The 27413-nt window shown below is 42.7% G+C and overlaps 1 protein-coding gene across 7 annotated transcripts in view; it reads right to left on the bottom strand.

Annotated features, from left to right (window-relative positions):
• Window positions 1–523: 523 nt before the first annotated feature.
• The window catches only part of LOC114286550 (DNA polymerase delta small subunit), a 33604-nt gene continuing 6714 nt past the window's right edge, over window positions 524–27413 (bottom strand). For 3 of the 7 annotated variants that reach the window (XM_028229727.2, XM_028229726.2, XM_028229728.2), the window contains exons 8-16: window positions 27329–27412; window positions 10241–10309; window positions 10093–10164; window positions 9916–10007; window positions 9715–9842; window positions 5740–5841; window positions 5583–5650; window positions 4462–4528; window positions 524–754 (exon numbers count right to left, since the gene is read on the bottom strand). In XM_028229727.2, the coding sequence (XP_028085528.2) occupies window positions 4469–4528; window positions 5583–5650; window positions 5740–5841; window positions 9715–9842; window positions 9916–10007; window positions 10093–10164; window positions 10241–10309; window positions 27329–27412 (675 nt within the window). In that variant the 3' untranslated portion in view covers window positions 524–754; window positions 4462–4468. The remainder of the gene's footprint in view (window positions 755–4461; window positions 4529–5582; window positions 5651–5739; window positions 5842–9714; window positions 9843–9915; window positions 10008–10092; window positions 10165–10240; window positions 10310–27328; window position 27413) is intronic. The other 4 variants (XM_082886808.1, XM_082886807.1, XM_082886810.1 and 1 more) reach the window with 3 other exon arrangements.

Raw genomic sequence — 27413 nt, 5'->3', positions numbered from 1 at the left:
CGGCCCAAGCCTGAGTGGGCCAGGTCGAGCTAAATTTACATCCCTAATTCTCCCTTTTTGTCCAACCTTTCGTCTCCACTCTCTCAACCCTTTCGTTTCTCTCTACCACTAACCCTCTCTCTTTCTTCTCTCCTTCATATATACGAACTCATCTCTCATTCTCTCTCCTCATCTCTGCTTCTCTTTTTTTATTTTTTTTATTTTTTTCCTTCCCTCTTTCACAAATTGTTTTTTCCATCCCTACTACTTTTTCAAAATTGACCACACCGATCGTCAAGCCATGACTTTTCATTCGGTCAATTTTAAATTGTAGTTCAGTCGACAACAGATAACTAATTTTTTTAACCCAAACGTGCCGGCTCGGCTGACGGGTCAAGGGTAAACTCGAGCTGAACCAACCCGTGCACACCCAAGTTAATTAATGTTTCATGATTCTATATGGGCCAATTATGGAAACACACTTTAGTAAGGAATCCTACAATTAAACAAAAACAAAACAAAACAAAAACAAAACAACCAAAACTAACATAACTCCAGCTTGGCATTTGACAGTTTCACCCTTTTAGCTTTCTCAGTGGAAGATCATAGTGGATACCGGAAACAAGCACGTTAAAACCACCTGCAGGTTTAACTTCAAAGGTTTTCACCATTCACAACGAACCTAAAGTGAAACAAAAAAAAAAAAAAAAACCCTTCATAGTATGACTCGCAACTTCTTGTCTAGGCAGCTGCCAATATCCCACCAGGCACGCATCTGTAGAAAAAATATAACCCCCACACTAGTGAGCACTGTCCATTTCAACGATGGTCAGGATGATTTAGATAATTTGAATTCTTGGATGAAATTTTGAACTCTTAAAACCTAATTTTTTCAGGACTAATAATCATGTTAATTGAAAATGAAAAAACTCTAGACTACAGGAGAAAGAAAGCATTCAAATTGAGCAACATGAATTTTTCCTTGTTATTTAGCTATATTCCGTTAATTAATCATGTCTATTCTGTAGCAGCCTGAACACATTTGTTTTGACCTCCCTTTTGTATATCCTCCTGTCATCAGTTGGTGCAGATTTGCTTTCCAAAGATGTATTTGGGGGTGTTTGGCAATTTTTGTTTTTTTTTTTTGCTAAAATTTATAAAAAAAATAAAATAATTTAAATAGTTAACAAGACAATATCACATCAAATTCATAATCATTTCATTTTGTTTTCACAAACATCACATCCAATTACAAAAAAAATCCAATAATCTTTCCCAACACAAAAATTTTAACCTACTAAAATAACCAAAAACTAAAATAGCTTACTAAAATAGCAACTTCCCAAAACACCTACTTTGTTTCACACTCTACTGCTTTTATGGCCTCTCATCTATGTCAGGATCCTCATCCAAAGAAAATGTTGTTACTTTTTCTTCATTATTATTATTATTTTTTTGGTTACAACTAAATTTGGAAGAATTGTTGGTTCTGAACTAGAAGAAACTGTTGTTTCTTTGACTACATGACATTCCTTAATCATATAACACAGCTCGCATTTAGGTTTTCTATGAAGACCTTCAATTTACAGAAGTTGATGATCACACAAGACTCCAGACTAATACTCCAATTCATCCATTACTTTGCATTTTGTGGGTTACCCATTTCAACCTACTAATTATTATGAAAAAAAAAAAATTCTCTTCAACCACCTCTCCCTTATTGACAACTAATGAAAGATACCACAAGGTCTGAAAAAACATTTTCAAATACCTCACAATTGTCAATTGACACCATATTACTTACATTTTATCTAAGAAGCACGGATACGGATATGGACATGCGACATGGCATGGACACGCTGACACGCTAATTTTCAAAGAATGCACGATAGGACATGCGGGGATATGCACAAAATATATAATTTTATATATTTATTATATGTCATATATATAAATATATTATTCAAAGATAATAAATTTAAAAAAAAAACAATAAAACACTTATAAATTTATGTTGTTTTTTTCTTTTATTATTGTATCTTAAGTAATTTAATTCAAACTTATAATTAACTGTGTCTAATTGGTGGACACGTGTTGAAGTAATGAATACGTGTATCCTCCAAGTGTCAGAAGAGTGTCTAAATCTAAAAAACTTCTTAAAATATAGGACTCATTTTGACAAGTGTCGACACATGTTGGGAAGTGTCCAACAAGTGTCAATCTCCGACACAGACACGACACGAATACGCCACCTAATTAAAAGTGTCTGCTTCTTAGCATTTTATATATTGGCTTTATCCCTATTTCCACTCAATTCCTCAAATTCTAAAGTGACAAATTACATATATACAATCAGTACTATAAGTTTCATCAACCAAATGTTTACCTGCTTCTACAAAGAACCACATATGACAGTCATTCTAAATACTGCCTAATAAGGCCATAGACTCTTATAACAAATGGAAAAAAAGAGGCAATGGAAGTTTATTGTGGTTAAAGAATCACTTTCCTGTTGTAAATATTTAAAGGAATGTATAAATGGAACCTATAAAGCACGAACACCTCTCCGGAGGCAGTGTATAGGTATCCGACATGCGTCGGACACGCGATGGGACACGACACGGACACTCTACCTAATGTGTCCCCCTTTTTTTTAGAATTTTTGCAGCCAGACATGCTTGGGACACTCTTGGACATGTTGGAGAGAGAGAGAGAGAGAAGGTGAAGCTGAAGCAAGAAGCTAGAAAAAGGGAGAAGTTGAAGCACTTACCCAACATCATTCGAGTCCAGGAACAACTTCGTGCAACCCAAATTACTTGAAAATCAAAGTCAACTTTGCAGATTGGTGCAAAATCCAAGCAAAATCGAAAAAAAAAATTCAAACCCAGATTTGATTCAAGCACACAAATCTGTGAACTCGAATCAACCCAAAATTCACAACCCAGATTGCAAGGTCTTGAAAGTAGAGATTGAGGTCAAAACTGTGAGTCAATGAGTCCCAGCCAATCGCGAACCCCAAATCGCGACTCTCCTGCTTTCTCTGCCTATGTTTGGGAAGTTGGGTTTGAGGTTTTTTTTGACTAAAATAGCCACAAAAAACAAAATAGACTTTTTAGTCCAATAAGACAAAACATCACATCTAACCCATAATCATTACATTCTTTCTCTCACAAAAAAGCCAAAAGCCCTTCCTAAATCAGGCTTTTTAGCCCCAAGCTAAAATAGCCAAAAAAGTCAAAAAGCCAACCCACTTCCCAAACGAAGCCTCTGTGTTCAACTCTCTCTCTCTCTCTCTCTCTCTCTCTCTCTCTTCGTTTTTTCTTTTCGTTTTTTTTTTCCTCTCTGTCTCTGATGATAAACCTTTTTTTATAGTATTTCTTTTTTTTTTTTAACAAAAACCTTTTTTTCCCTCTTTTCATTTTTTCTATTTTTTTTGGATATTGTTATTTGCTAAACATTAACATATATAGAATAAATTATTTTTATTTGTAGAAAAAAATTAATTTATGAATGATATTTGATATTAAAGTAAATAAATAAATAATAAAAATAATATATATATTTTTTATTTTACATATAATAAATAAAAAAAAATTATGTATTGAGCATGTCCCCAACAGATCGTGTCCCCCATTTTTTGAAAATTTGGGTGTTCGCATGTCCGTGTCGTGTCCCGTGTCCGTGCTTCATATAAACAACAGAAAGTCACTCACTATCTTACGCTTCGTTTGTTAGGGTGAAAAATAATTTCTAAAAAATGTTTTCTTTCTTTTTTGGTGTTTGATACAATGGACAACGAAAGTTAACGAAAAACATTTTCCACAGTCAACAAAAAACAAATCTATACGGGCAGAAAATGTTTTCTACTTTTAAAAAGTGAAAAACATTTTCCGGACCGAAGTTTTACTAATATGACCACACTAACACCGCCACTCTCACCTCCACCACCACAACACCATCACCTCCGCCTCCACCTCCACCTCCACCTCCACCTCCACCTTCGTTTCACCATCACCACCAACACCACCAAATATAGAAAAATGTTTTCTCCAGAAAACATTTTGTGGAAAAAGCTTTTTGTAGAAAATGTTATTCATTTGAAAAAAATTTCCGCCCAAACAAACGGAGCGTAGTATCTTCTGGTTGTATGGTTATTTTAAAAATATGCTCTCAATATATCACCAAAGGATCTAGAAGAGAGCCTCAATCTCCCCATCCGTTATTTTCTTCCTCATCTCTTACTTTTTGCCCTTTCTTAAAATAGTTATACTCAGATCATAACCAGGAGTTGTATCTGAAACAACCGAACCAGTTTGTACAGCTTTGGATTACTAATAATTTGTTTCGCAAAGGATAATATATCTATTGGCAGAGGCTCATAAATGTCCAATGTCATTTCAAATTGCAAACAATTTCAAATAAAAACGGAACTCAATGGCATGTTTAGCAGGTACGTAACTCTAAATAAACATAACAATATACCTATTAGTTATGAGCTGAATTCAGTGCCAAAACTGAGAGCATGACATTCAAGATTTCCCATGTTCAACTGCAAAATTGCCAAGAAAAGAGTTTAGGCATGCATATGCAATATCATCAAACAAAATCTTGCAACACATTTTAGGCATGCCAAACACAAAATAAGAAAGTATAAGAATAAATCCCTCATTAGCTCAAAATTATAAGCGACTGAAGGACAGGAGTTCTAAAAGCAACATGATTATTTCAAAAAAATGATAAAATTTTAAGTTAGTAGCCCAAAGTTCACCAAAAATCCACTCCATTTTAGTGTTGTATACAAGGAAACTCTGAAAAAGAAAATTACAATTATTTCATGCCGGTACAACAGAAACAAAAACAAAAGTTCCCTTAATTTAGAAAAGAAACAAAGCCTGAGTGTGCCAAAAAATTAAAAAGAGAGAGAGAGAGACAGGAAAAAAGAAAAAGATCATGATACTCAAAATGTTTTGCCAGGGGGCGAAAGAACAGTGAATGGGAAGAGAAAGTCATAAGATAGCGCCATTCTTCTTTACGTTCCTTTCTCTTTTTCTTTTTTGGTACTTTCCTTTAACACAGTTTCTTTTGACTGTAGTGGATAATAAGATTACTCCTGAATCCAACCAAACATGATTTACCTTTACCCGAGTCCCAACCCCAGCCATGGGCCAAGAAGACCCTATATTCATGGGTAGATGTCATCTTCAAGACTAAAAACTCCCAGCCCCTTTTGCAGTTTGGCCCTTGATACCAACCAAGATTAAGTATGGGCCTCTTTTGTCATTTTGTGAGGAATCATAAAAAGCCTAGTTAAATAAGTATAAAGCACTTATCCTACAACCCAAAATGTAAATTTCGTTTTATATGGTTTACAAAATAATTAACCCATTGAAGCAATACCACTTTTAGTTTAATGGTTCAATGACTTAAAAGCCTATTATCTTTCAGAGGGGGAATGACCTCAAGGTTTCTTGTTTTTGGAACTAAAGCTTATTTCAAGTTGAGAAGTATACACACCCACAAAATCAGATGTCTGCATTATGAGTTTCTCTTGTTTATAATTGGTTTTAAGTTTTTGTGCAGGCAGAGAAGATACAATAGCTTACCACTACAGCAATTCCTGTCTCACCAAATCTAGGAATGCATATAAGTCTTACCACCTGCCCCTCTGATCCTGCACCAAAGGGTTACCATTAATATATTTTTCAGTAAGAAGAAGAAAACAGTACCACAGCTGGCAAGTCAGGGTACATAGAAAAGTACCCTTTATTAGGCGAGTCGCATATTTATCCTGATTACCAATAAAGTAAACATGGGGACAGCTCTCAATGAAGAAAGGATCCCTATCGGTGAAGGGATAACACCCTGTAAAATACAGATAACATGCTTAGTAGGTTAACCAGATCATGTCCAACCATTCAAGTTTTCTATCTCCTCATCACATTATCTTGCAACTAGTTCAGCATCTGTCTCTGGCCACATAAATTTTTCAAGCCAAACAACTCTGAAGGATTACGAAACAAATTATACAAGAAAACTGTTAAAATTGATGTATAAAGAGAAATTGAGAATTGTATTATTGATTGATATTTAATATAATGTTATATTTATTACAATGATTCATGATTCCTATATATAGAAGAGGGTGAGTGTGTAGTAGGTAAGGAGTAGGTGAAGTGGAGGTGGTAGTGGTGTAGTGGGTTAGGTTTAGTGGAGTAGGTGAGGTGGTAGTGGTGTAGTGGGTTAGGTTTAGTGGAGTAGGTTTAAGTGGGTGAAGTAGGTGATAGGTTTTAATAGCCCCCCGCAAACTCAAGGGGGATAGGAACTAGCCAACTTGAGTTTGGAGAGAGTAACAAAACAAGAAAAGACATAAAAATAAAAGAGGATAGGAGACACTGTATGGTCGTGTCAGACCATTGGTGAAGACACTGGATGGTGGTGTCATAACGTTGTAGAGGACACTGTATGGGGGTGTCATAACGTTGTAGAGGACACTGTATGGTGGTGTCATAACGGTGTAGAGGACACGGGATGGCGGTGTCAGACCGATGTAGAAGACAGTTTATGGGGTCATGTCGGACCGTTGTAGCAGACAATGTTGTGACAGTTGTTGTGACAGTTTACAGAGTCTTGCTGGACCCTTGTAGAAACTAACCGGAATCAATGTCGGGACAGTTTACAGAGTCTTGTCGAACCCGTGTAGAAACTAACCGGAATCAATGTCGGGACAGTTTACAGAGTCTTGTCGGACCCTTGTAGAAACTAACCGGAATCAATGTCGGGACAGTTTACAGAGTCTTGTCGGACCCTTGTAGAAACTAACCGGAATCAATGTCGGGACAGTTTACAGAGTCTTGTCGGACCCCTAAAAAGTCGCACCCTCAAAAGGTGTGCCCAATCTATCAAAAAGGCGTGCCATCAAAAGGCGTGCCCAATCCATAAAAAGGCGTGCCATCAAAAGGCGAGCCTAAGTCATAAAAAGGTGTGCCGGACATGATGGCGAGGCACGTGAGTGCCTTGGCTGGCGCGCCCGTTTGTCGTCTGGCGTCAAGTGGCGCGCGATACGCGTGGCTGCCTCGACTATTTAACCAAGGTTGATGCTGAGGCTGAGGCAGACAAAAAACTTCTGAAAATTCTCTGAAAAAACTCTTCCTTTGCTGAGAGAGAAACTCTGTAATACTCTGTAACCAACCCGTCTCTGAAACACTCAGCAACATGGCCTCTTCTTCCCGTCCAGCTACCCAGAACATGGCCTCCTCTTCCCGTGGTCTGCTCACGCTCTTTCCAGAATTGAATGAGTCCACAAGAGAAATAACTGGTGCGGTGGCCAGTGAACCTCAACCAAACACCTCTGGTTTTGCTCCGTTGAACTTTCCGATGCGGTCGGTGGAGCAAAAAATGGCGGTGCAAACTGATATTGAGGCCAATCAGTATACTCTGAAGTCATGTGTGGAAACCATGACTGCGGTCACAAACCTGTCGCACCGGCTGCAGAACAGGACAAATGAGGTGCAACAGTTAAACTCCCAGCTGGCTCTGCTCCAACGCATGTATAAGGATGCGCGAGCAGAGATAAGTGTGCTAAAGACAGAAAACAAGGAGCTGAAGCGGAAGGCCACCGTGATGTTCCGATTTGGAGGTCCACCATATGCTGTAGTGGAGGAGCAGGGAGGTGTGATCGTGCCCAGTGGAGTGGGAAACACGGAGGCAACACCGTCAAGGGCCGCCCAGGACGGAGGCAAGAAGAAGAGACCCGCAGCAGAGTAGAGAAGAAAAATCCCGCTATGGGTGTGGGTGTGTTGTTTTTGTTTGTTTGTTGTTGTTGTTGTTGTTTTTTTTTTTTTTTTTTTTTTTTTTTTTTGTGGTGTAAAATTGTGATCGGGGTTGATCCCCGGCATGAAGAAATGACAAGGGTGTGGAATGTTTGTGGTGTGATTTTGGTGTTGTGGTTTTTGTAGAAGAATAAAAATAAAATAAAATAAAGATAAAAGACAATATTTTTGGAAGGGTGATTTGAGAAAGATCGGTGTGAGGTTTTTTTTTTTTTTTTTTTTTTTAATATATATATATATTCTATATACTCTAGTGGGATGAATGATGGGTTGTATGAAAAGATGGGAACAAGCCCATGTGGGTTAGGGAATGGCGATGATAATGTTTTGTGGGTGGTGAAAAAAGTAAAGTGAGAGAGAGAAAATCTGTTTCCCTGATTTGAGAGAGAAATAGTAAGGGTATGTTTTGTGGGTGGTGAAGAAAGTAAAGTGAGAGAGAAAATCTGTTTCCCTGATTTGAGAGAGAAGTAGTAAGGGTAATTGAAACCATCAAACATTTCACGGCAAACAAAGGACTCGAATGCATAACATTTGTGGTTTGCATTGCAGTAACGAACACCCGGTTCAATTGTGTTGGCTGCTGCATCTAAATCCCACCCGGCCAGTTCCATCTCATTGATCATCAACCTGGCAAAATTCCGAATAGATTTGGTTGTCTGCTGAAGAACGACAATGAAATGGTTGGGGCTCAAGCCTGACAGGTGAAGATTGTCAGGAACGGATATCAACCCACTTGAGTTCAATCTCTTTTCAAGCAACTTATTCTCTCTGTTGGCTTCCTCCAACTTTTCCTGAAGAAAAGTGATTTCAGAGTTCTAGAGCTTAAGCTGAGAGTCCAGCTTCTTGCCCATAATTTCATAGGTCTTCAGAAGACTCTTCTGCTCCTGGAGATCAGCCAACAGATGTGTTTTTTCAGGAGAAGACTCATCAAGCTGTTTCTTCAGATAGCACTGCTTCAATTCAGATAAATTCTTCAATTCCGAGACCACTACTTGATCAGCAGCTTGAATCCCACCAGCATCATAAGGAGACTGAGGGGCCAGCCACAGCAGTAGGGGCCAGCCACAGCATCCAAGCAGGACCTGCACACCAGCCCCACCGTCTTCACCCTCCTGAATCCTGATGCAAGAAGTGAAAAATGAGGTTTTAACGGGTTTTCGACAGCTTGTCGGATCGAGGAAGAGATGAGGTTTATTACAGCGTCTGCTCTGAAGATATAGACCTTGAATTTCAGAGAAGGAAAAATGGATCGGACGAGTTGGGTAAGGACCCGGGGACTCCACGGGTCGAACTCGGCGGCGATGAAATGGAAGAAGTTGTTTTCGGGGCAGGAGGTGTGGCATATGTAGAGTGCAGCTCCAAGACGCAGCAGAATGTGAAGGCTGTCTTTGATGTTGCAATCAAGGTGGTTCTACAGCCTCCAAAACCAAAGAGAAACAAGAGGAGAGGAGAGCTGTGATGTTGTGGGCATTTGTGGTGGTGGTGAAGATGGATGAAGGTATGTGTAGAAAATTTTAGCGGACTAGGTTGAGGTCCGGCGGGCAGCCAAGGCGAAGTTGCCGCCCGCCGGTGAAGCAAAAATACTAGGTTCTAAACCTGCTCTGATACCATGTTAAAATTGATGTATAAAGAGAAATAGAGAATTGTATTATTGATTGATATTTAATATAATGTTATATTTATTACAATGATTCATGATTCCTATATATAGAAGAGGGTGAGTGTGTAGTAGGTAAGGAGTAGGTGAAGTGGAGGTGGTAGTGGTGTAGTGGGTTAGGTTTAGTGGAGTAGGTGAGGTGGTAGTGGTGTAGTGGGTTAGGTTTAGTGGAGTAGGTTTAAGTGGGTGAAGTAGGTGATAGGTTTTAATAAAAACAATAGAGCTTATAGTAGGATATGTGACATCTACCAAGGGTGTTCGGTGCTGTTGGCGATATATGCCTCCATCTCAACGTCCGTTCCATAAATTCCAGTTTATCTTTTGCTTCGGAATATTTCTCAAGATCATCAATGTTCTGACCCGATGTTCCAAGAAATCTGAAGATGAGAAAACCAATGTTGCTATAATTTTTGACTCCTGAAAGTACAAAAATTTGAATATATATCTTACCTGATGTGATCAAGCTCGAAAGAATGAGGATTAGGACAGGACCCAAAAGTGTTATAAGCTGATGACCCCGGGAAAATGCATCTATGCAAAGGCTGAATGACAAGGGACATTAAATGAAATATATTGCTGCACAGTAAATACATCACTAAATGTACACTCATAGGTCATAAAAGAAACCTGCTGTGGTAAGGAGAAATTTGCTGGGTCATTAGGTCCTGGCATTATATCTAAAGGTACACCAGCTGCAATCTTCATGCAAGTATAAAGGTTAGACATCCTTGACTTCACACCAATATCAGATTTTGCAATGCACTAATATAAGTACCTGAGTCAACAAGATATCCAGCTCTTTGATTGGCTCAGACAATTTAGACTGATCCTTTGAAGCCAAATTCTGCCAAAAAGAAAAAAGAAAATAGTGTTACTAATGGACATGCTGCTGGTGATTTTTGTTGAACAAAATGACAACTAATTGAAATTAGGAGAATCAAAAAAATCTTGGTAGTCACAAAAAATGATAAGTTTCTGATTCCTCTTGGACTCATAAATTAATGGTAGCTTGGTTTGGAGGCAGTCATAACCAGGGAGAGGGATTATACAGAGAGTGCATGCTGAGGCTGCATGGGTGCAGAAAGAGATGTCGGCTTTGACAAGTTGGTGGAAGTAGTAGACACAGCAGTGACGATGATGTTGATGACCATAAGGTGCGAAATTGCATCTTAAGGCAGCTGTGGTTGGGTGGCACTGAATAATGGAGATCGTGGTACTTAAATGGCGATGACAATTTTTTTAAATGGTACAGGCAGTAAAGGCAACAGGTTGCTAGAGATAATGATACTTTTGGTGCATGTGGTGGTTGCTACTGATTGATTCAGAAATCATTGTGGTCACAGTAAACTCAAGAAAATATATAGCCACCTGTTTTGCATCTTTTTAAGTGCAAGCAGAAAATGGACAATAACCTGTCCCTTGAGCAAGGATCAAAATTTCATTTCCGCATGATGTTTTGGTTAGATTGGAACATTTTGGAAATATAATGAGAACACAATTTTTTTGTGTGGAAATGTACAAAATGTTTGGAAATATAAGCTCAATAATTAAATAATTGAATAGGTCGACACATCCCTTCATACAAGGGATACAACACAAGTGTATAAATTAAAAGTAAATTTAACGTGAGTGTATAATTTGGAAGTGAATTCAATGCGAACCAAGACTAATCAAATTAATGTCAAATAAATCAATGTTATTGAGAGGGAGATTTGCGGCGAACCGTGTGGCCGAGCTGCGCCAGCACGGAATGTGGTGTTGGGCCATGTGAGAAGAGCCTGAGATGCATAGTTGGGCCGGACTGGCCGAGCTGGACCCGCACGGAATAAGGGGTTGGGCTGAGCTAGACCCGCATAGAGTACTATGTCGGCCAAACCTGGCCGAGCTGGCTCGGCTGACGGGCAAACCTGCCCCAACATTGAGGTCCAAGGTAGCGGAGCCACGTGATGACCGAACTGCAGACTGTTCGGGCTACTATCATTGAGGTAGACGGTCCGTTGGATCATAGTGGTAGCCGAGATGTCGCACAGCGCGCCTACCTTCAGACGGTTCCAGACGATTAGGGCTTTGGCTGAGCGTACTACCTCTGGTAGACCGATTTGATTTAGCTCGGCATAAAGGAGGTCGACATAATGCTAGTTCACAAGTAATAGCCGGGTCATGTATTCCACGTGAACCAATAAAGAGAAAAGGAAAATCCACTCCTGGTATGCGTCAATACCGTTTGGCGGTGCGACAAACACTGTTTGGAGGTTTTGGTCTCTACATGTGCAAGAAGTGTAGAGGAGAGCACAGTCGCCTGTCCAGAGAAGAACAACAGAGGTAGTGCGCCCACAATCTCTGAGGCTAAATGGCCAGCCTTGAAAATGAGGAGCATGCAAACGTTAGAAGTAGGCAATTTCGAACTCTTTCTCTCTCTCTACAATGCTTTGTCTTCTCTTTTCTCTCCCAGTGAGCTAACTTGACCATCGGAGGGGTTTTCCGGCAAACCCACCCGCCAAGTAACTCACCTTTGTTTTATTCACAATGCGACAGAGTTCTAACGGAGTGAGACGAGCTTGGAAGCAAGGAGGTACGGAGCGAGGCAAATATTTCTCTCCCATACAATTGGCGCCGTCTGTGGAAAGTCCTTTGACACACAGACCTTGTTCTACAAGCTTTTCCGACTGTTTTCCATGGCAAACATCAACGAAACACCGCTGTCCATCGTCGACGGAATCACTCCAGAGTCAATCCAGAGAAGAGATGGCCCTCCCGCCATTCCGACAATGGCGGGCATGGAGACCCCCTCTAGAGGGCTACCCAGAGACGCGCGAGACAAACGCGCAAGGAGCACTGATCATTCGCAGAGTCCTGAGGGGTGTCGGCAGCGAGGAGAATCGCATGCCCAGCGCCTAGAGCACAAACTCAGAGACCAAGACGCCTTCATTCGGAAGATGGCGGCTAAGATGGAGACGTTGAAGTGACAAATCAAAGGGAAGGGTGTTGCTGGAGTAGGAAACCACAGTGAGCACACCCAACCCCGTCGCTCAGGCAGCCAGCACCAACGGGAGACACCCTCTCTCTCCATCACCAAGAGCTATGGTGTTGGAGATTCCGACCCACCAATGAAGAGATCACGCATGCACGACAGCAGCTACCGTCCTTCACATCCATCGACGACGTCGAGATACTCTTACTCCGCCTGTTCGGAGGACTTGAGGGATGTCTTAGAGGAATGTGCATGCTGCAGAGAGGCCCAACCAGTGCCAACGTTACAAAGACTAAGTCCCAAAATCTGCTGCAGTGAGGAAGTGGCCATGCCACCACCCAAAATGGTGGTTCCGACATCGGTGGACAGAGACTTAGCGAGACTCACGGCCACCCCGCTGTCTCCTGAAATTGAGAGCACACCCCTCCTCGCCGGATTCCATTAACCTAAGTTCACACTATTCAACGGCAAGATGGATCCGTACATGCACATTAGTCATTACTGGCAAGTAATGGCAGGCCATCGGTGCAACGATGCCTTGATGTGCCTCATTTTCCCAGCAAGCTTGGGAGAATTGGGCTTGAAGTGGTTTGAAAGGCTTCCAGAGAGGAGTATTGAAAGGTGGCAGCAGCTAGCAGAAGCCTCCGTCACCAGATTCAAGACCAACACTCGCACACCGAAAGAGGTTGACCACCTCTTGGGTATTAAGATGAAGTCGGGCAATTCTTTGAAGGCATACAATGCCAAGTATTAGGAGACATACAATGAGATCATCGATTGCCCCACCAATTTGGCAATCGCCCAATACAAGCGAGGTCTACCAGTCGGACATAAACTGCGAGACTCACTCATGATGCACCAGCCCACAACCATGGGATCATTGATGCAACGGATCAACGAGCACATCCGAGTTAAGGATGATGCAGCCACCGCCACTGCAAATGAGAAGGCAAATCCAATTGCAGCGGACAAATGCGTGGCTGGGAAGGTTCACTCGGTAGGGCAGGAGGATAATCACCCTAATAACCGAGTGAGAGAGCAACACCACGAAATTGACCGCAATGACAAAAACAGAGGTCGCAAAAATGATCGGGCAAATGTTCTACGCAACGAGAAGGAAGATGCCAAGAGAAAGTTGAAGGCGCAGACCGGTATCACGACGGTCTTCAAAATCCCAATTTATCGCATCCCCAGCGAGATTAGAGGCGAGCCATATGTCCAATGGCCAGCAAAATTGGGGAACGCGCAAAGGGGCTTCAACTCAAGATACCGCTGCACTTTCCACGAAGAAAAGGGGCACCGAAAAGAGGATTGCGTGCCATTGAAACAGCACTTGGAAGAGCTGGTCGCAGCAGGACACTTAGACCGGTATATCGATGGTGGTATGAGGACCGCTCTACAAGGGTAAACCGAGCCAAATGGGCTAGCCGTCTTAGATGCAGCGCCTCAAGGAGTTATCAAGGTCATTCACAGAATCATTGAGCCGGCGCGAGTGGGCGAGCTCAGAGGGATGATTAAGAAGGCTGAGCACATAAGGGAAGTGCTCTCTGTTCAGCCCACCGTAAAGAAAGGGAAGACCAAGGTGCAGGACGTCATGACCTTTTCAAGCAAAGACCTGGAGAGAATTCAAACCCCTCACAATGACGCATTGGTGGTAACACTTCGTGTTAAGGACTTTGACATCAAGAGAATTTTGATCAACCAGGGAAGTTCGGTCAAGATCATGTACTATGATGCATCAAGCAGTTGACGTTGGAGGACAAGGACTTGGCTCCAGCGACGTCTCCTTTGGTCGGCTTCAACTTACAACCGGAATGGCCAATCGGGAAGATCATTCTGCCAGTTAGGGCTGGGTCAGTCACGAACAAGGTTTTAAAAAGCGGCCGCAACCGTTACGTAACGCCGTTACGTAACGGTTTTGGCAGTTACCACCACCCGTTACGGCCGCTTTTGCAATGTGATTGAGATTCACAGGTGTGTCGGCCGTAGCGGCTTCTGTAGCGGTCGTAACAGTGCCGTAACAGCCGTAACGGCCTGTTACGCACCGTTACGTAACGGTTCCAAACTGTTTCTTTCGAAAAAAACACACAAAAAAAAGCTGAAAATGGGGGAAGAGAGATAGAGAGAAGAGGGAAGATAAAGAGAAAAAATGAAGGAGCAAGAGATAGAGGAAGAGAAGAGGGAAGATGAAGAACATGTTATTGATTTGTTGAAGCAGTAAGACCTATGCTATTCTATTCAACTGCTATCACTCAATGATTTTGTTTGTGTGTGTCTATTTATATATTGTTTGAAAATAATAATAATAATAATAATAATAATAATAATAAGTATGGTCATTATCTATTTAGCTTGGTTAAAATATGTATATATATATATATATATATTTAGGCTCTTATTTATTCTCTTACTTTTGTTATTGTTTATCTTATATATAATAGTTAGTGATTGATTTTTTGTATAATATAAAGTCATTAATTATTAAAATAAAATATAAAAAACTCAGTTTATAGTGATTTAAAAATATAAAATATATTGGATCATACTTAAAAATTTACAAAAATTGATCAATATTTATTTTTAACCCAATAAATATGATCATGGGAAAAAAATGTGTATCGGTAAATTTTTTTCAAATTGTGCAAAAAATAAAAATATTCACGGTTCCGGTTACCGCAACCGTTACACTACGGCCTCTACACCCCGCAACCGCAACCGCGGCACCGCCACCGTTACGGCGACCGCAACCGCTTTTCAGAACCTTGGTCACGAAGCAGGTGGAATTTTGGGTATTGAAAGTCCTGTCGACCTACAATCTAATCTTGGGAAGGGGCTAGTTGCACGTCATGCAAGTGGTGGCGTCCACCTATCACCAGGTCATGCGCTTCCCCACTCTAACCGAGCAAATAGAAGAAGTTTGAAGGGGCCAAGTGATGTCCAAGCAATGCTTTGTCGCAATCAATGGCAGCCAAGCGGCAAAGGGATTGGTGCAGATGATAGAAAGACCAAAAGGTAAGGAGGTCCTGGAAGATGTGGGAAGAAAAGCCGAAGAAAAGTCAGTTGAAGACTTGGTGGAGGTTCGGGTTGATGAGAATGATCCGAATAAATTCTTTCTCTTAGGCTCGTCATTGTCCAGCACCGAGCGATTGGACTACGTCAACTTTTTGGTCTCCAATATTGAGGTCTTTGCGTAGACCTCTTACGATATGCCTGGCGTCGACCCAAGCTTCATTTGTCATCAGTTGAATGTCTTTCCAAACGCTCGGCCAATCATCCAGAGAACTCAGCGCTCGGCTTTACACCATGCCGAGGTGGTGGCAGAGAAGGTCAAAAACTTACTGGAGGCTGGGGCAATTGAAGAAGTGCACTACCCCAGATGGATCTCTAACACGGTGGTAGTGCCGAAGAAAAACGGGAAATGGCGGGTATGCGTCGACTATAAGACGGTCAACCGTGCCTGCGCCAAGAATAGCTTTCTCCTCCAACGAATCGACCAGCTGGTGGATCTTACCGCAGGTCACCGAAGGCTCAGCTTCCTTGACACGTACCGAGGCTACCACCAAATCGCCATGTACAAACCAGATTGAGAGATCACATCCTCCACCACGCCAATGGGCTTGTACTGCTATAAGGTCATGCCATTTGGCCTTAAGAATGTTGGGACAACCTTCCAAAGGATGGTGACCAAAATGTTTGCTCCTCTTCTTGGCGGCACTATGGAGGCCTATATCGACGATATGGTGGTCAAGAGTAAGGAGGAATCTCAGTACCTTAGCGACCTAGCTGATATGTTCGCCATCCTCAAACGCCACAAACTGCGGTTGAATGCTTCTAAGTGTGCCTTCGGAGTGGGAACTGTGAAGTTTCTCGATTTTTTTGTCACTAACCGAGGGATTGAGGCTGACCCTTCACAGATCAAGGCGATACAAGAACTGGAACGTCCAAATTCCACGAAGGACGTGCAACATCTTGCCGAAATGGCAGCCGCACTGAACAGATTTATCAGCCGGTCATCAGATTGTTGCCGACCCTTCTTCCAGTTCTTGAAGTCAAAGTTCTCCTAGGATAACGAGTGGCGGACGGGCTAACCATTGAGCATGCTATCACGCTTGGATTCCGAGCATCCAACAATGAGGCAAAATATGAAGCCCTCCTCGCCGACCTGAAAAGCGCTTTATGAATGAAGGCATCAGAGCTTGTAGTATTCAGCGACTCTAAACTGGTGGTCAATCAGGTCTATGGAGAATACGAGGCCAAGGATGAAAGGATGGCCACGCGCTGAGATCAAAAAATTTGCCGCAATAAGAATGGAGCAAATAGGCCTCGAGGAGAATAGTCAAGCAAATGAATTGGCCAGCTTGGCATCCATACAAACCACCTTTCCCAATCCTCTGATGGTCGAGTTCTTACCCCGACCTAGCATCAAGGAGCCAAAGGCGCCCGAGGTACTATGCACCAACTTAGGGCCATCCTGGATGGATCCAATCATCACCTTCTTAAAGGATCAAGTCCTGCCCACTAAGAAGAAGGAAGCGAACAAGATACAGGCCAAGTCTAAGCGGTTTTGACTCTCTCCATCCGGTGCCTTGTACAAGAAGTCCTTCGCTGGGTCATACCTAAAATGCGTCCACCCCAACAAGGTTAAAGCTTTTCTTTTTGAAATTCATGAAGGCATGTGTGATAACCACATTAAGGGCAGATCGCTGGCATACCGAGCAATCTCTCAAGGCTACTGGTTGCCGTGCATGCAAGCTGACGCGCAGAAATATGTTCGCAAATGCGAAAAATGCCAGAAATTTGCTCACCAGATCCACCAGCCGGCCAGGGAGTTGCTCCCCTTGACGAGTCTGTGGCCATTTGCTCTATAGGGGCTAGACATTGTGAGACCGCTCCCAACCGCTCTAGGGAACCGCAAATTTTTCATCGCTGCTACTGATTACTTCACCAAGTGGGTGGAGGCCGAACCATTGGCCACCATCAAGGAAAAAGATTTAAAGAAGTTTGTCTGGCAGAATGTCATCACTCGCTTTGGCGTCCCAAAAGCCCTCATCTCGAATAATGGTACACAATTTGATGGGAAACTCTTCCGTGGATTTTGCGAAGAATTAAAGATTGAATTCTACAACTCTACGCCGGCCTACCCTCAATCAAATGGCCAAGCAGAGGCTTCAAATAAGACTATTCTGGATGGCCTAAAGAAACGTCTTAAGAAAGCTAAAGGAAGGTGGACTGAGGAGCTCCCCAATGTGTTGTAGGCATATCGCACTACCCCAAGACGCTCAACCAGCAAAACTCCATTCGCTCTGGCATATAGCATGGAGACGGTCATACCTTTGGAAATCGGCATGCCAACCATCCGATCTGAAATTGGAGCCAGACTTGAACGGTGAAGCTATTGCCCTAGAGTTGGACCTGGCTGAAGAAAAAAGAGAAAGGGCACTAATTCACATCGCAGCCTACCAACAAGAGCTCTCCAAGAAATACAACAAGACCGTGCATCCAGATCTATTCAAAGTTTGAGACTGGGTGTTGAGGAAAGTGATGGGCAACACATTGGTCCCTGATGAGGGCAAATTGGGTACAATTTGGGAAGGGCCATACAAGATAACAGGTCTTGCTGGCAAAAGGGCATACCATCTAGAGGACTTGGACGGCAAAGCTATACCAAGGCCATGAAATGCGGCCAATCTCAAGCTATTTACTTTGAAATGTAATCTTTCTTCCTTTTCAAACTTGGCCTTTTGGCATCATATGTAATGTTTGATGTGCAATAGAAAAGTGCCACTTCTTTCTCTTGTATTATGCGTTTATGTATTAAGATGTTAAGCCGCTGAATACTAGGGGCAATCCGGCCTTAAGTTGCAATGGTTTACTGTGCAGAAAGTTGTCAGGCTGACTTCACTTGTTCTGAGCTGATTTTGCTCATCCTTTGCCAAGCTGATTTTGCTCGCCTCCTTCGACCTGATTTTGCTCGCCTTAAATAAGCAGTTGGTGTTCTGTCCAACTAGTGATGTGAAGCCGAGCTGATTTCGCTCATCACCCCGAGCTAATTTTGCTAGCCAGGGTGAAAGTTGGTGGCATGCCCAACTCCTAATTTGAACTGAGCTGATATCTGCTCGAAGGGACGTTGTGCTTTCCCATATTGGAACTGGCTAAGTCCATTAAGTGAAATCAAGTTCGTACTGTTTGAACGGAAATAAGCTCAGCAATCTAATGCACTTCACATCTGACTTTGCCTGCCATTCAAACAGTTGGTGTTCTCCCGAATTGTGATTGCTTGTTCTAAGTTGACTTCACTCTTCCGTTCAAACAGTTGATTTTACTCGCCTCAATAGAAAGTTGGTGTTATGAACAACTTTTGATTTAAGACGGAGTTGACTTCGCTCGTTATTCCGAGCTGATTTTGCTTGTTACCTCCGAGCTGATTTTCTCGTCCTCTCCGAGTTGGGTTTGTTCGCCTGGAAATGAATTTGCAATTTGTCCAACTCACGAATTGAATTTGCTCACTGGGGCAACAGTTGATGTAATTCCCAACATATCTACTTTTTACCTTCCACAACCGAGCTGATTTTTGCTGGGGGGGACGTTATGCTTCCCCAATTTCGAAAGGGAATTTTACATGTATTCGCATTCAAAAAGTTAAACCAAGCAAATCTCATCTCAGTAATGTGCAAATTTAGCACGACACAGTTAAACCGAGCAGTTTTATCTCGGCAGCATTACAAGCTACAGTTCCAATCATTCAAGCCAAGAAGTAAATTGAAGAAAACAAACGCGCATGGCGAGCAAAAAGAAGTTGATATTTCATTGATAAAATAGTTCGGTTACAAAAGTGGGGTTCACAGCCCGATTACATTCCAAAAAAAAAAATTAGAGGGGGGTTTCAATCCAAATTCACAGTATCAATTTGATCGGCCACTTCCACCTCGGCCTCTTCCTCTGCGCCGAGCACCGTATTGTCCTCCAGCTCGGGATCAACCTCGGTTGGGTTGGCCCTTTTCCCGGATGCCCCTGACGACAGATTTTGGTCGGCTGGTTGGGCAGCAGACACATCGACCGCAGCTACAAGCTTCACCGCTTCTATGAGTTTCTGCTGCACGGCATTGGCGTACGATTACATGTGGGCCAAGATGAAAACGTCTGGTGGATTTCTGAACACATCAGAGTCTTGAGCAAGGCCAAGTTTTTCCATGGCAGCTTTCCAGCCGCACTGAAAAAAGATGTCCTTTGTCCCTTCGACCTGCCGTTCATATGTTCTCTCACCCTCAGCATAGCCGCGATCTCCAACATCGTCGACTTGTTTCTCCAGCTCAGCTTTATGGGCATCACGGAGCTTACGTAGCTCGACAATGTATCTGGCCTTGGTTGCCTGCAGAGCTTTCTATTTATCATCATCCGTCCTTGCCAACCGCTCAGCCAGCTAGTCACGCTCAGCCACTGCTGCCTCTTGAGCGGCCTTCAGTTTTTCCAACTCGGCAGTTTTGGCCTTATTGTCAATGATGGCCTCCCTCAAACTTTGCTGCACAGAGACCATGCGCTCGTGGGCAAGGTAGTTTTTTTACGCAACCTGCAACAAAGAAGACGTCAGTACTCGCCGAACAATAACTTGTTAACAAAGTAGGTCACATACATACCAGAACAATCGACTTTGCGGCTGACCTAAGGACCTTCAGGTCGGAAAGTTCTTCATGCCTCTTCATATCTGCCAGAAGGAGCAGACCCTTAGTCATGTTGAAGCCAAGAGAATAGTCCTTGTCGGCATAAACTGAATCAGCCATGGTCACTGCTCGGCCCTTGTTCTTCAGCTCGGGTAACCAGACTGGAGGGGCAGTCGAACGGGTGGACTGCTCAACCAATGGTTGTTCAGTCTGATCGCCTTGATCGGCAGCTGGCTGCTCGATCGAATCTTCACCGACCAATAGCTTGCTTGTTGGCAAAAGCCAGCACTAGTCCTCCTTCTTGCACGGCTAGATTAGAGGATTGGCCCCTAACTGTTTCGGCTGGCTGTGAATCGCTCGGCTCACCTGTGATCATGGACTTTATAGCTCGAATTTTGGCCATTTCTTGCTCCGCTGTCAGAGGTACAAGTCTGATCGGCGGAAGGTTTGGATCCGGCTCTGGAGAGGGGGCATGAAGAAAATCGGTGACCTTGCTTTTGCGCGGTGCAGTGTGCCGATAGCTCGGTTCGTATCCGAGCAGCTTCTAGGGTTCTCGCTCCTCAGCTGGATGCCGCAGAGCAACTCGGATGGCCTCCTAATTGGCTCGGGAATAATCCTCCGCCAAGATTGTGTAATCTACACAAAATGCCAAGTGTTAGATCGGCATAAAGATCGAATGCAAAATTTCAAATCGTGCTAGGCTGCTCACCAGCGCTCCCGAAGTTTTTGCGTATGTACCAACCCGGTATGGGCGCCTCGGTGTCCTCATAATTGCCGGACACCCAAAAAAAATCGTCGTCGTTTATTTCTTTGTCTGGGTTACCCTCAATGAGTTTTGCTTGGCCCTTCCTAACTTTGAGGTACCAGCAAAAGCCACCTTTATTTTTGCTAAGCATATACTGATGGAATATCTCGGCAAGGCTGAGGTTCAAACCAAGAATCCGGTTCAACGCGGCCACGCCATTTATTATCTTATGGCCCCGTTTGTTTTCAGAGATAGAATGGAGGGAATTCATAATAAGAGGATTAATAGTGAGGAGATTGTTAGTAAGGGGATTAATAGTGAGGGAATTGATAGTGAGGGGATTAATAGTGAGGAATTGTTAAATTATTTTTATATAAAATAATAAAACAAATAAAAAAATATAAAAAATTAAACATTAATATTTTAAAAAAAATTCCCAATATATAAAAAATAAAAAAATTTCTAATCACATCACTATTTTTCTAATACCATCTCTATCTCCTCCTTACCAATCCCCCTTCCAAGGGGACTACTAATACCCAAGGGATTAACAGTCCCCTCCCCATCTCTTAAAACAAACACCCCATTAGTAATACTAAGGGATTCGTAATCTCAATCCCCTCCCTATAACCCCAAATAAACGGGGCCTATAAGTATTGTTGGACACTTGGGTTGGACACAACCTAGTCTGCCTAAAAAACACGCAGATTAGGGATTGGACCGGGAAACGTAGGCCGCCTTCCACAATGAACACGACCGTGAAGGGGCAGGAGTCTAATTTGCCCCAGGGAGCGTCTCCTTTCTTGGCTAGCTCAAAGTGGACGTCATCTAGAATGCTGTATGAGAGGGTGATTTATGATCTGGAGTTGGGCCGAGATATCGACCGATCAGGTTGAGAGCCCAGCAGTGCATTGGGCCGAGATGATCCACTGTTCGCCCAGAGAAGGGCTGCCAAAACTTGGGCCGGGCAGAGTTTGGACCGAGTGTGTGCCACCCCGGACCGTACAGAAATTGCTCGGCCAAGAAGTGACCGGTCAGACCAGGATGCTCGGTCCGAGGATGGTCGAAGCCAGACAGGCTGAGAGACCGGCGCCCGGAAAGGCGCGGTCAGCCGAGGTAGTTGATTGACCGGCAGGAAGGCCAACCAAAGGAGGTGCCCGGGCTAGGCTTTGCCGAGATGCCGCCTAGCCCGGTCATCCACGTGTTTGTCCGGCTAGGCGCATGAGTATGAAGCATGACATGGCCGAGGAAGAGCAGCTCGGCTGCCGAGCTCCAGCTGCGAAGTCAGGCAGTTGAGGTTAGGTGGTGAATGGCATGGTTTATGCTGACAAATGGGATAGCAGAGCCACGTGTCAGGAGACGACTGGGAGTGGATATGGGGGTCAGAAGGTATATAAGCATGTCTGCGCCCCCCATACGCAACACACGAACACATCTGTAAGGATCTCTTACACTCAAACACTCTCTCCCTTCTCTCTATCCATCCTAAGGTGTGTGCTAACTTGACCGTCGGAGGGTTTTTCCGGCCACACACCGCCGGGTAGCTCACCATTACTTGCTCGCAGGTGATCGGACATCGACGGAGCTCGGAAGAAAGGAATACGGGCACGCCGGAATATTTGCTCCCCGTACACTGTATTCTCTACGAAACTCGGCAATTGCCTTAGGCGAACTAACCATAAAGCGGTATTTCCTCATTTATCCGGTTTTATGTTGTATGGTAAATTTGATAGTAGCATGGTCAAAATTGAGCAGCTCAAGTGATTATTTGCTCTGTCTTTGAGCCTCACCAATGGTGATGTTGAGGTGTGCCTGGTCGGTCTTAGTTTCTGTATTATTAAAAAATGAGTGCAAGCATTGACACGGCATCAAGTGCGCAGCTATCAAAATATGCCTAGCTCGGCTAAATGTTTTATGCTAAGCTGCCAATTTTATCTTGGTTATCGTTTTATCTTGGTTGTGAAGCCTAAGGTGTTAGGCCGGTTTTGGGCCTTCATCAGAAACGGTTGGCTCTTATCTCAGTTTAACGCCCCTACTGGTCTCTATCGCGGTCCAAATCACTTGAAGGGACCATAAACACGCTCTGGCTTGGTTTGGAACAATTTCAAGATCCAAAACCGAACTTTTGCTCGGTTTTGCCTAGGAATTACGCTGTTCATCCTAAGTACGAAGTTTATATGTTGAAATTAAGGAGAATGAGGGGCACAGCGGACCCATTGGTGTTTTTGGTTCCGGTTTTGCTTAGGTAACGGTCCCGAATAAGAAGCAAAATGAAAAACACAAAGAACATCTATAAATAAGGGGGAAAGAAGAACGTAAGAATTTGGATGCAAAGTCGAGGCTCAATTGAACCCAACCTCTACTGTTGTACCCGCAAAGATGGAAAACACTGAGAACAACGGCATTGAATGTGAAGAACAGCGAGAGTGACGACGATACAAGCTCTGAGGAAACTAGGGTTTTTTGCTTGAGAAGAAGATGAACAGTGAAGAGGTTGTGGGGGCATAAATGGCCTATTTAGGGGAAAAAGCTCAAAAGGCGGCAACTTTTCAAATTTTGGCATAATGATGACAGCTGCGGGAACTACATGGAGCCTCTGAGGGAAATGCCACGTGGCATGGAGGTGACGGGTTGTCAATACGACTGATAGATTGACAGAGTGGCTGATTGATTGATGATAAGACAACCGGCACAACTCTCAACGACCGGTCAAAATGGATAGCTCGGTCAAAAAAGGCAATCCCACTCACATCTAGCTCGGATGGGATTAAGGGGCAATTGAGAGGGAGATTTGTGCTGAACAGTGTGGTCGAGCTACACCAACATGGAATGTGGTGTTGGGCCATATGAAAAGAGCTTGAGACGCATCGCTAGGCCGAACTAACCGAGTTAGACCCGCACGAAATATGGGGTTAGGCCGACTTGGGCTAGCTAGACCCGCACAGAGTATTATATTAGCCAAACCTGGCGGTGCTGGCTCTGCCGGCGGGCAAACCTGCCCCAACATTGAGGTCCAAGGTAGCGGAGCCACGTGATGACCGAACTGCGGACTGTTCGGGCTACTATCATTGAGGCAAACGGTCCGTGGGATCGCGGTGGTAGCCGAGATGTCGCATAGCGCACCTACCTTCAGATGGTTCCAGACGATTAGGGCTTTGGTTAAGCGTACTACCTCTGGTAGACCGGTTTGATTTAGCCCGGCATAAAGGAGGTCGACGTAATGCTGGTTCACAAGTAATAGCCTGGTCGTGTATTCCACGTGGACCAATAAAGAGAAGTGGAAAATCCACTCCTGGTTTGCGTCAATACAGTTTGGCGGTGTGACAAACACTGTTTGGAGGTTTTGATCTCTACACGTGTAAGAAGTGTAGAGGGGAGCACAACCGCCAATCCAGAAAAGAACAGCAGAGGTAGTGCGCCCACAATCTCTGAGGTTGCATGGCCAGCCTTGAAAAGGAGGAGCATGCAAACGTTAGAGGTAGGCAATGTTGAACTCTCTCTCTCTCTCTCTCTCTCTCTCTCTCTCTCTCTCTACAGTGCTCTATCTTCTCTCTTCTCTCCTAGTAAGCTAACTTGACTGTCGGAGGGGTTTTCCAGCAAACCCACCCGCTAGGTAGCTCACCTTTGTTTTGTTCACAGTGCAACGGAATTCTAACAGAGTGAGACGAGCTTGGAAGCAAGGAGGTACGGAGCGAGGCGAATATTTCTCCCGTACAGTTATCATGCACAAGCATATACGATTCTAAATACATACAAGTTCAAAGAAAATAAGGTTTACACATATATAAAAATAATAATAATAATAATAGTATTAATAATTAACTATGATTGATTACCATTACAACTTTTCTTTCTTGATTTTACAGATAAGAAAGGTTGTAGATATATTCAGTTCATGAAGAATTACTTGAAAGTTTTTATGCAAATATTTTTAAAATAGGAAAGTCTTTAGCCTATTAAAAATATGTGCAATCCCAATGATTCAAGAGAAGAGTTGATGTTATAAGAATATGAGATTGGATTTGTGTGATTGGCCTAATCCTTGCAAAGGTGAAGCACCTCTTCCTCTACTTCTTTTTCTTCTTTGCGTACATACCCAAGATACTATTCACAACCCACTAAAAATGCACTTTTCAGCCCCAAAACCCTATATAATCACCTCCAAATCAACCCTAATCCCTTCTACCTATTCGATGTAAATGCATTTACATTTTATTATATCAAATAGTAAGAAATCATTATCCACATTCTATTCTATATATTGGAAAGGAAGTATGAATAAAAATCTTAATATCTTTGTTTAAAAAACTCTACTCACAAACAAATTGGACTTTTTAGTCTTTAGAGTTCCTAAATTAAATAGCCTGAAGGATGAAAGTTTAACAGGTATAAATCCACATTGTTTTCATTTTAATCATTGGCCCCCAAGTTATTGTCTTCAAACATGCTGTGTATTTTATTTTATGATAAGTGTCCCCAGAGTGTCCAAAGCATTTCTTGGTTTTAAAAATATCAAAATAATAATAATAGGACAAGTTTGGAAGCAAGCACAACACCTTCTTAAGTGTCCATGATTCTTCGCCAATAACTCCAAGGGAGACTTTTGTAATATTTAAGTTTTAACCAGGGTTACAAAAAAAATATTTAACTAGTTGTGGATGATCAAGCCCGGTGTGGCCGAACAATCTAATTTGGGAAGATGGTAGACACTTAGATGGCTTAGGGTCACCAGAGTTGGAAGTGGAGAAGGAGAGAGCTAAGGCAACCTTAGAAGAGAGAGGGCGGCAGTAGAGGTCTTCTAGACCAGAGAGAGAGTTGTATGAAGTGTATAGTTGGCTTGATTCATTGCTTAGGGTGACCTCCTTATAAGGAGGAAGCTAAGGCACGTCTGGTTGGATGATACGAAGGAATCTCCCGAACATATCAAGTTCTTGATCTGTCAATGATCTTCTATTCCGACCATATCAAGATGATCAGTGGGTTCTGAAAGTATCAAGGTTCAAGGATTTCTTGCATCATGGGATCACGCATCCATCGTATGAACATTGGGCATGCAACTATACGTCATGGTTGTATCTTGAAGGGTGCAGTGCAAGTACATCATGTGTCATGGCAAAACCTTTCTCATCTAAGATTGGTCAAGTGTCCCCGATCAGGGACCTTCACAATCCCTTAACTCTAGCCTACAAGCCATGAGTCCTCCAATGATCCCAAGTAGAAATCCTAGGCCCTACTCACTGCCTAGGTTATTCTGGAACTAAAGAGGTGAGTTGTGTATCAGAGATCAAACTCACTTAGTGGGTGGGCTTAGATCTCGGGAGAAGCGGGATCTTTCATGCCAATAGAAGACTGGATCTTACATGTGGATCAGGGTAAATGGATCCTACATGTTGATCCTGTAGATTGTAAGCACATTTTGTGGTTAAGTGTGAGTGCCATCTTACCATGGTCCATCTATGAACCTACATTAGTCTACAAACTGCCTTGTATATCTTTGAACTCACATAATTGCCAAAGACAAATTGCACCTCAAAGAGATACCACCGAGGTTCTGAAAAGCGGTTGCGGTCGTCGTAACAGTTGCGGTGACACGGTTGCGGTTGCGGGGTGTAAAGGCCGTAGTGTAACGGTTGCGGTAAGCGGAACCGTGAATTTTTTTATTTTTCGCACAATTTGAAAAAAACTTACCAATACGCATATTTTTTTTCCATGATCATATTTATTGGATTAAAAATAAATATTGATCAATTTTTGTAAAATTTTAAGTATGAACCAATATATTTCATATTTTTAAATCACTATAAACTGAGTTTTTTACATTTTATTTTAATAATTAATGACTTTATATTATACAAAAAATCAATCACTAACTATTATATATAAGATAAACAATGACAAAAGTAAGAGCCTAAATATATATATATATATATACATATTTTAATTAAGCCAAATAGATAATGACCACACTTATTATTATTATTATTATTTTCAAACAATATATAGATAGACACACACAAACAAAATGATTTAGTGATAGCAGCTGAATAAAATAGCATAGGTCTTACAGTTTCAACACATCAATAACATGTTCTTCATCTTCCCTCTTCTCTCTCTCTATCTCTTGCTCCTCCCTCTTCTCTCTTTATCTTCCCTCTTCTCTCTATCTCTCTTCCCTCATTTTCAACTTTTTTTTGTGTATTTTTTTCAAAAGAAACAGTTTGGAACCGTTACGTAACGGTGCGTAATAGGCTATTACGGCACCGTTACGACCACTACGGCAGCCGCTACGGCCGACACACCTGTAAATCTCAATCACTGCAAAAGCGGCCGTAACAGGTGGCGGTAACCGCCAAAACCGTTACGTAACGGCGTTACGTAGCGGTTGCGGCCGCTTTTTAAAACCTTGGATACCACTAACAAATTGAGAAGAACATTCTTGGATTGGAACAGCTAATTCGGAGAGGGCATGGAAAAAATAAAATGGGTTACCTGACCGTTAAGGAGTCCAAGAGGAATTTCAACAGAATTCCCAGCAATTACTACTTGAACTATCTGAGCTGCAATATTTTGTTCC

Source organism: Camellia sinensis, chromosome 9 (assembly GCF_055761805.1).
Source record: "Camellia sinensis isolate YWXY chromosome 9, ASM5576180v1, whole genome shotgun sequence".
In the NCBI taxonomy this organism is placed as follows: Eukaryota; Viridiplantae; Streptophyta; class Magnoliopsida; order Ericales; family Theaceae; genus Camellia; species Camellia sinensis.
This window is presented reverse-complemented; position numbering and strand designations above follow the sequence as displayed.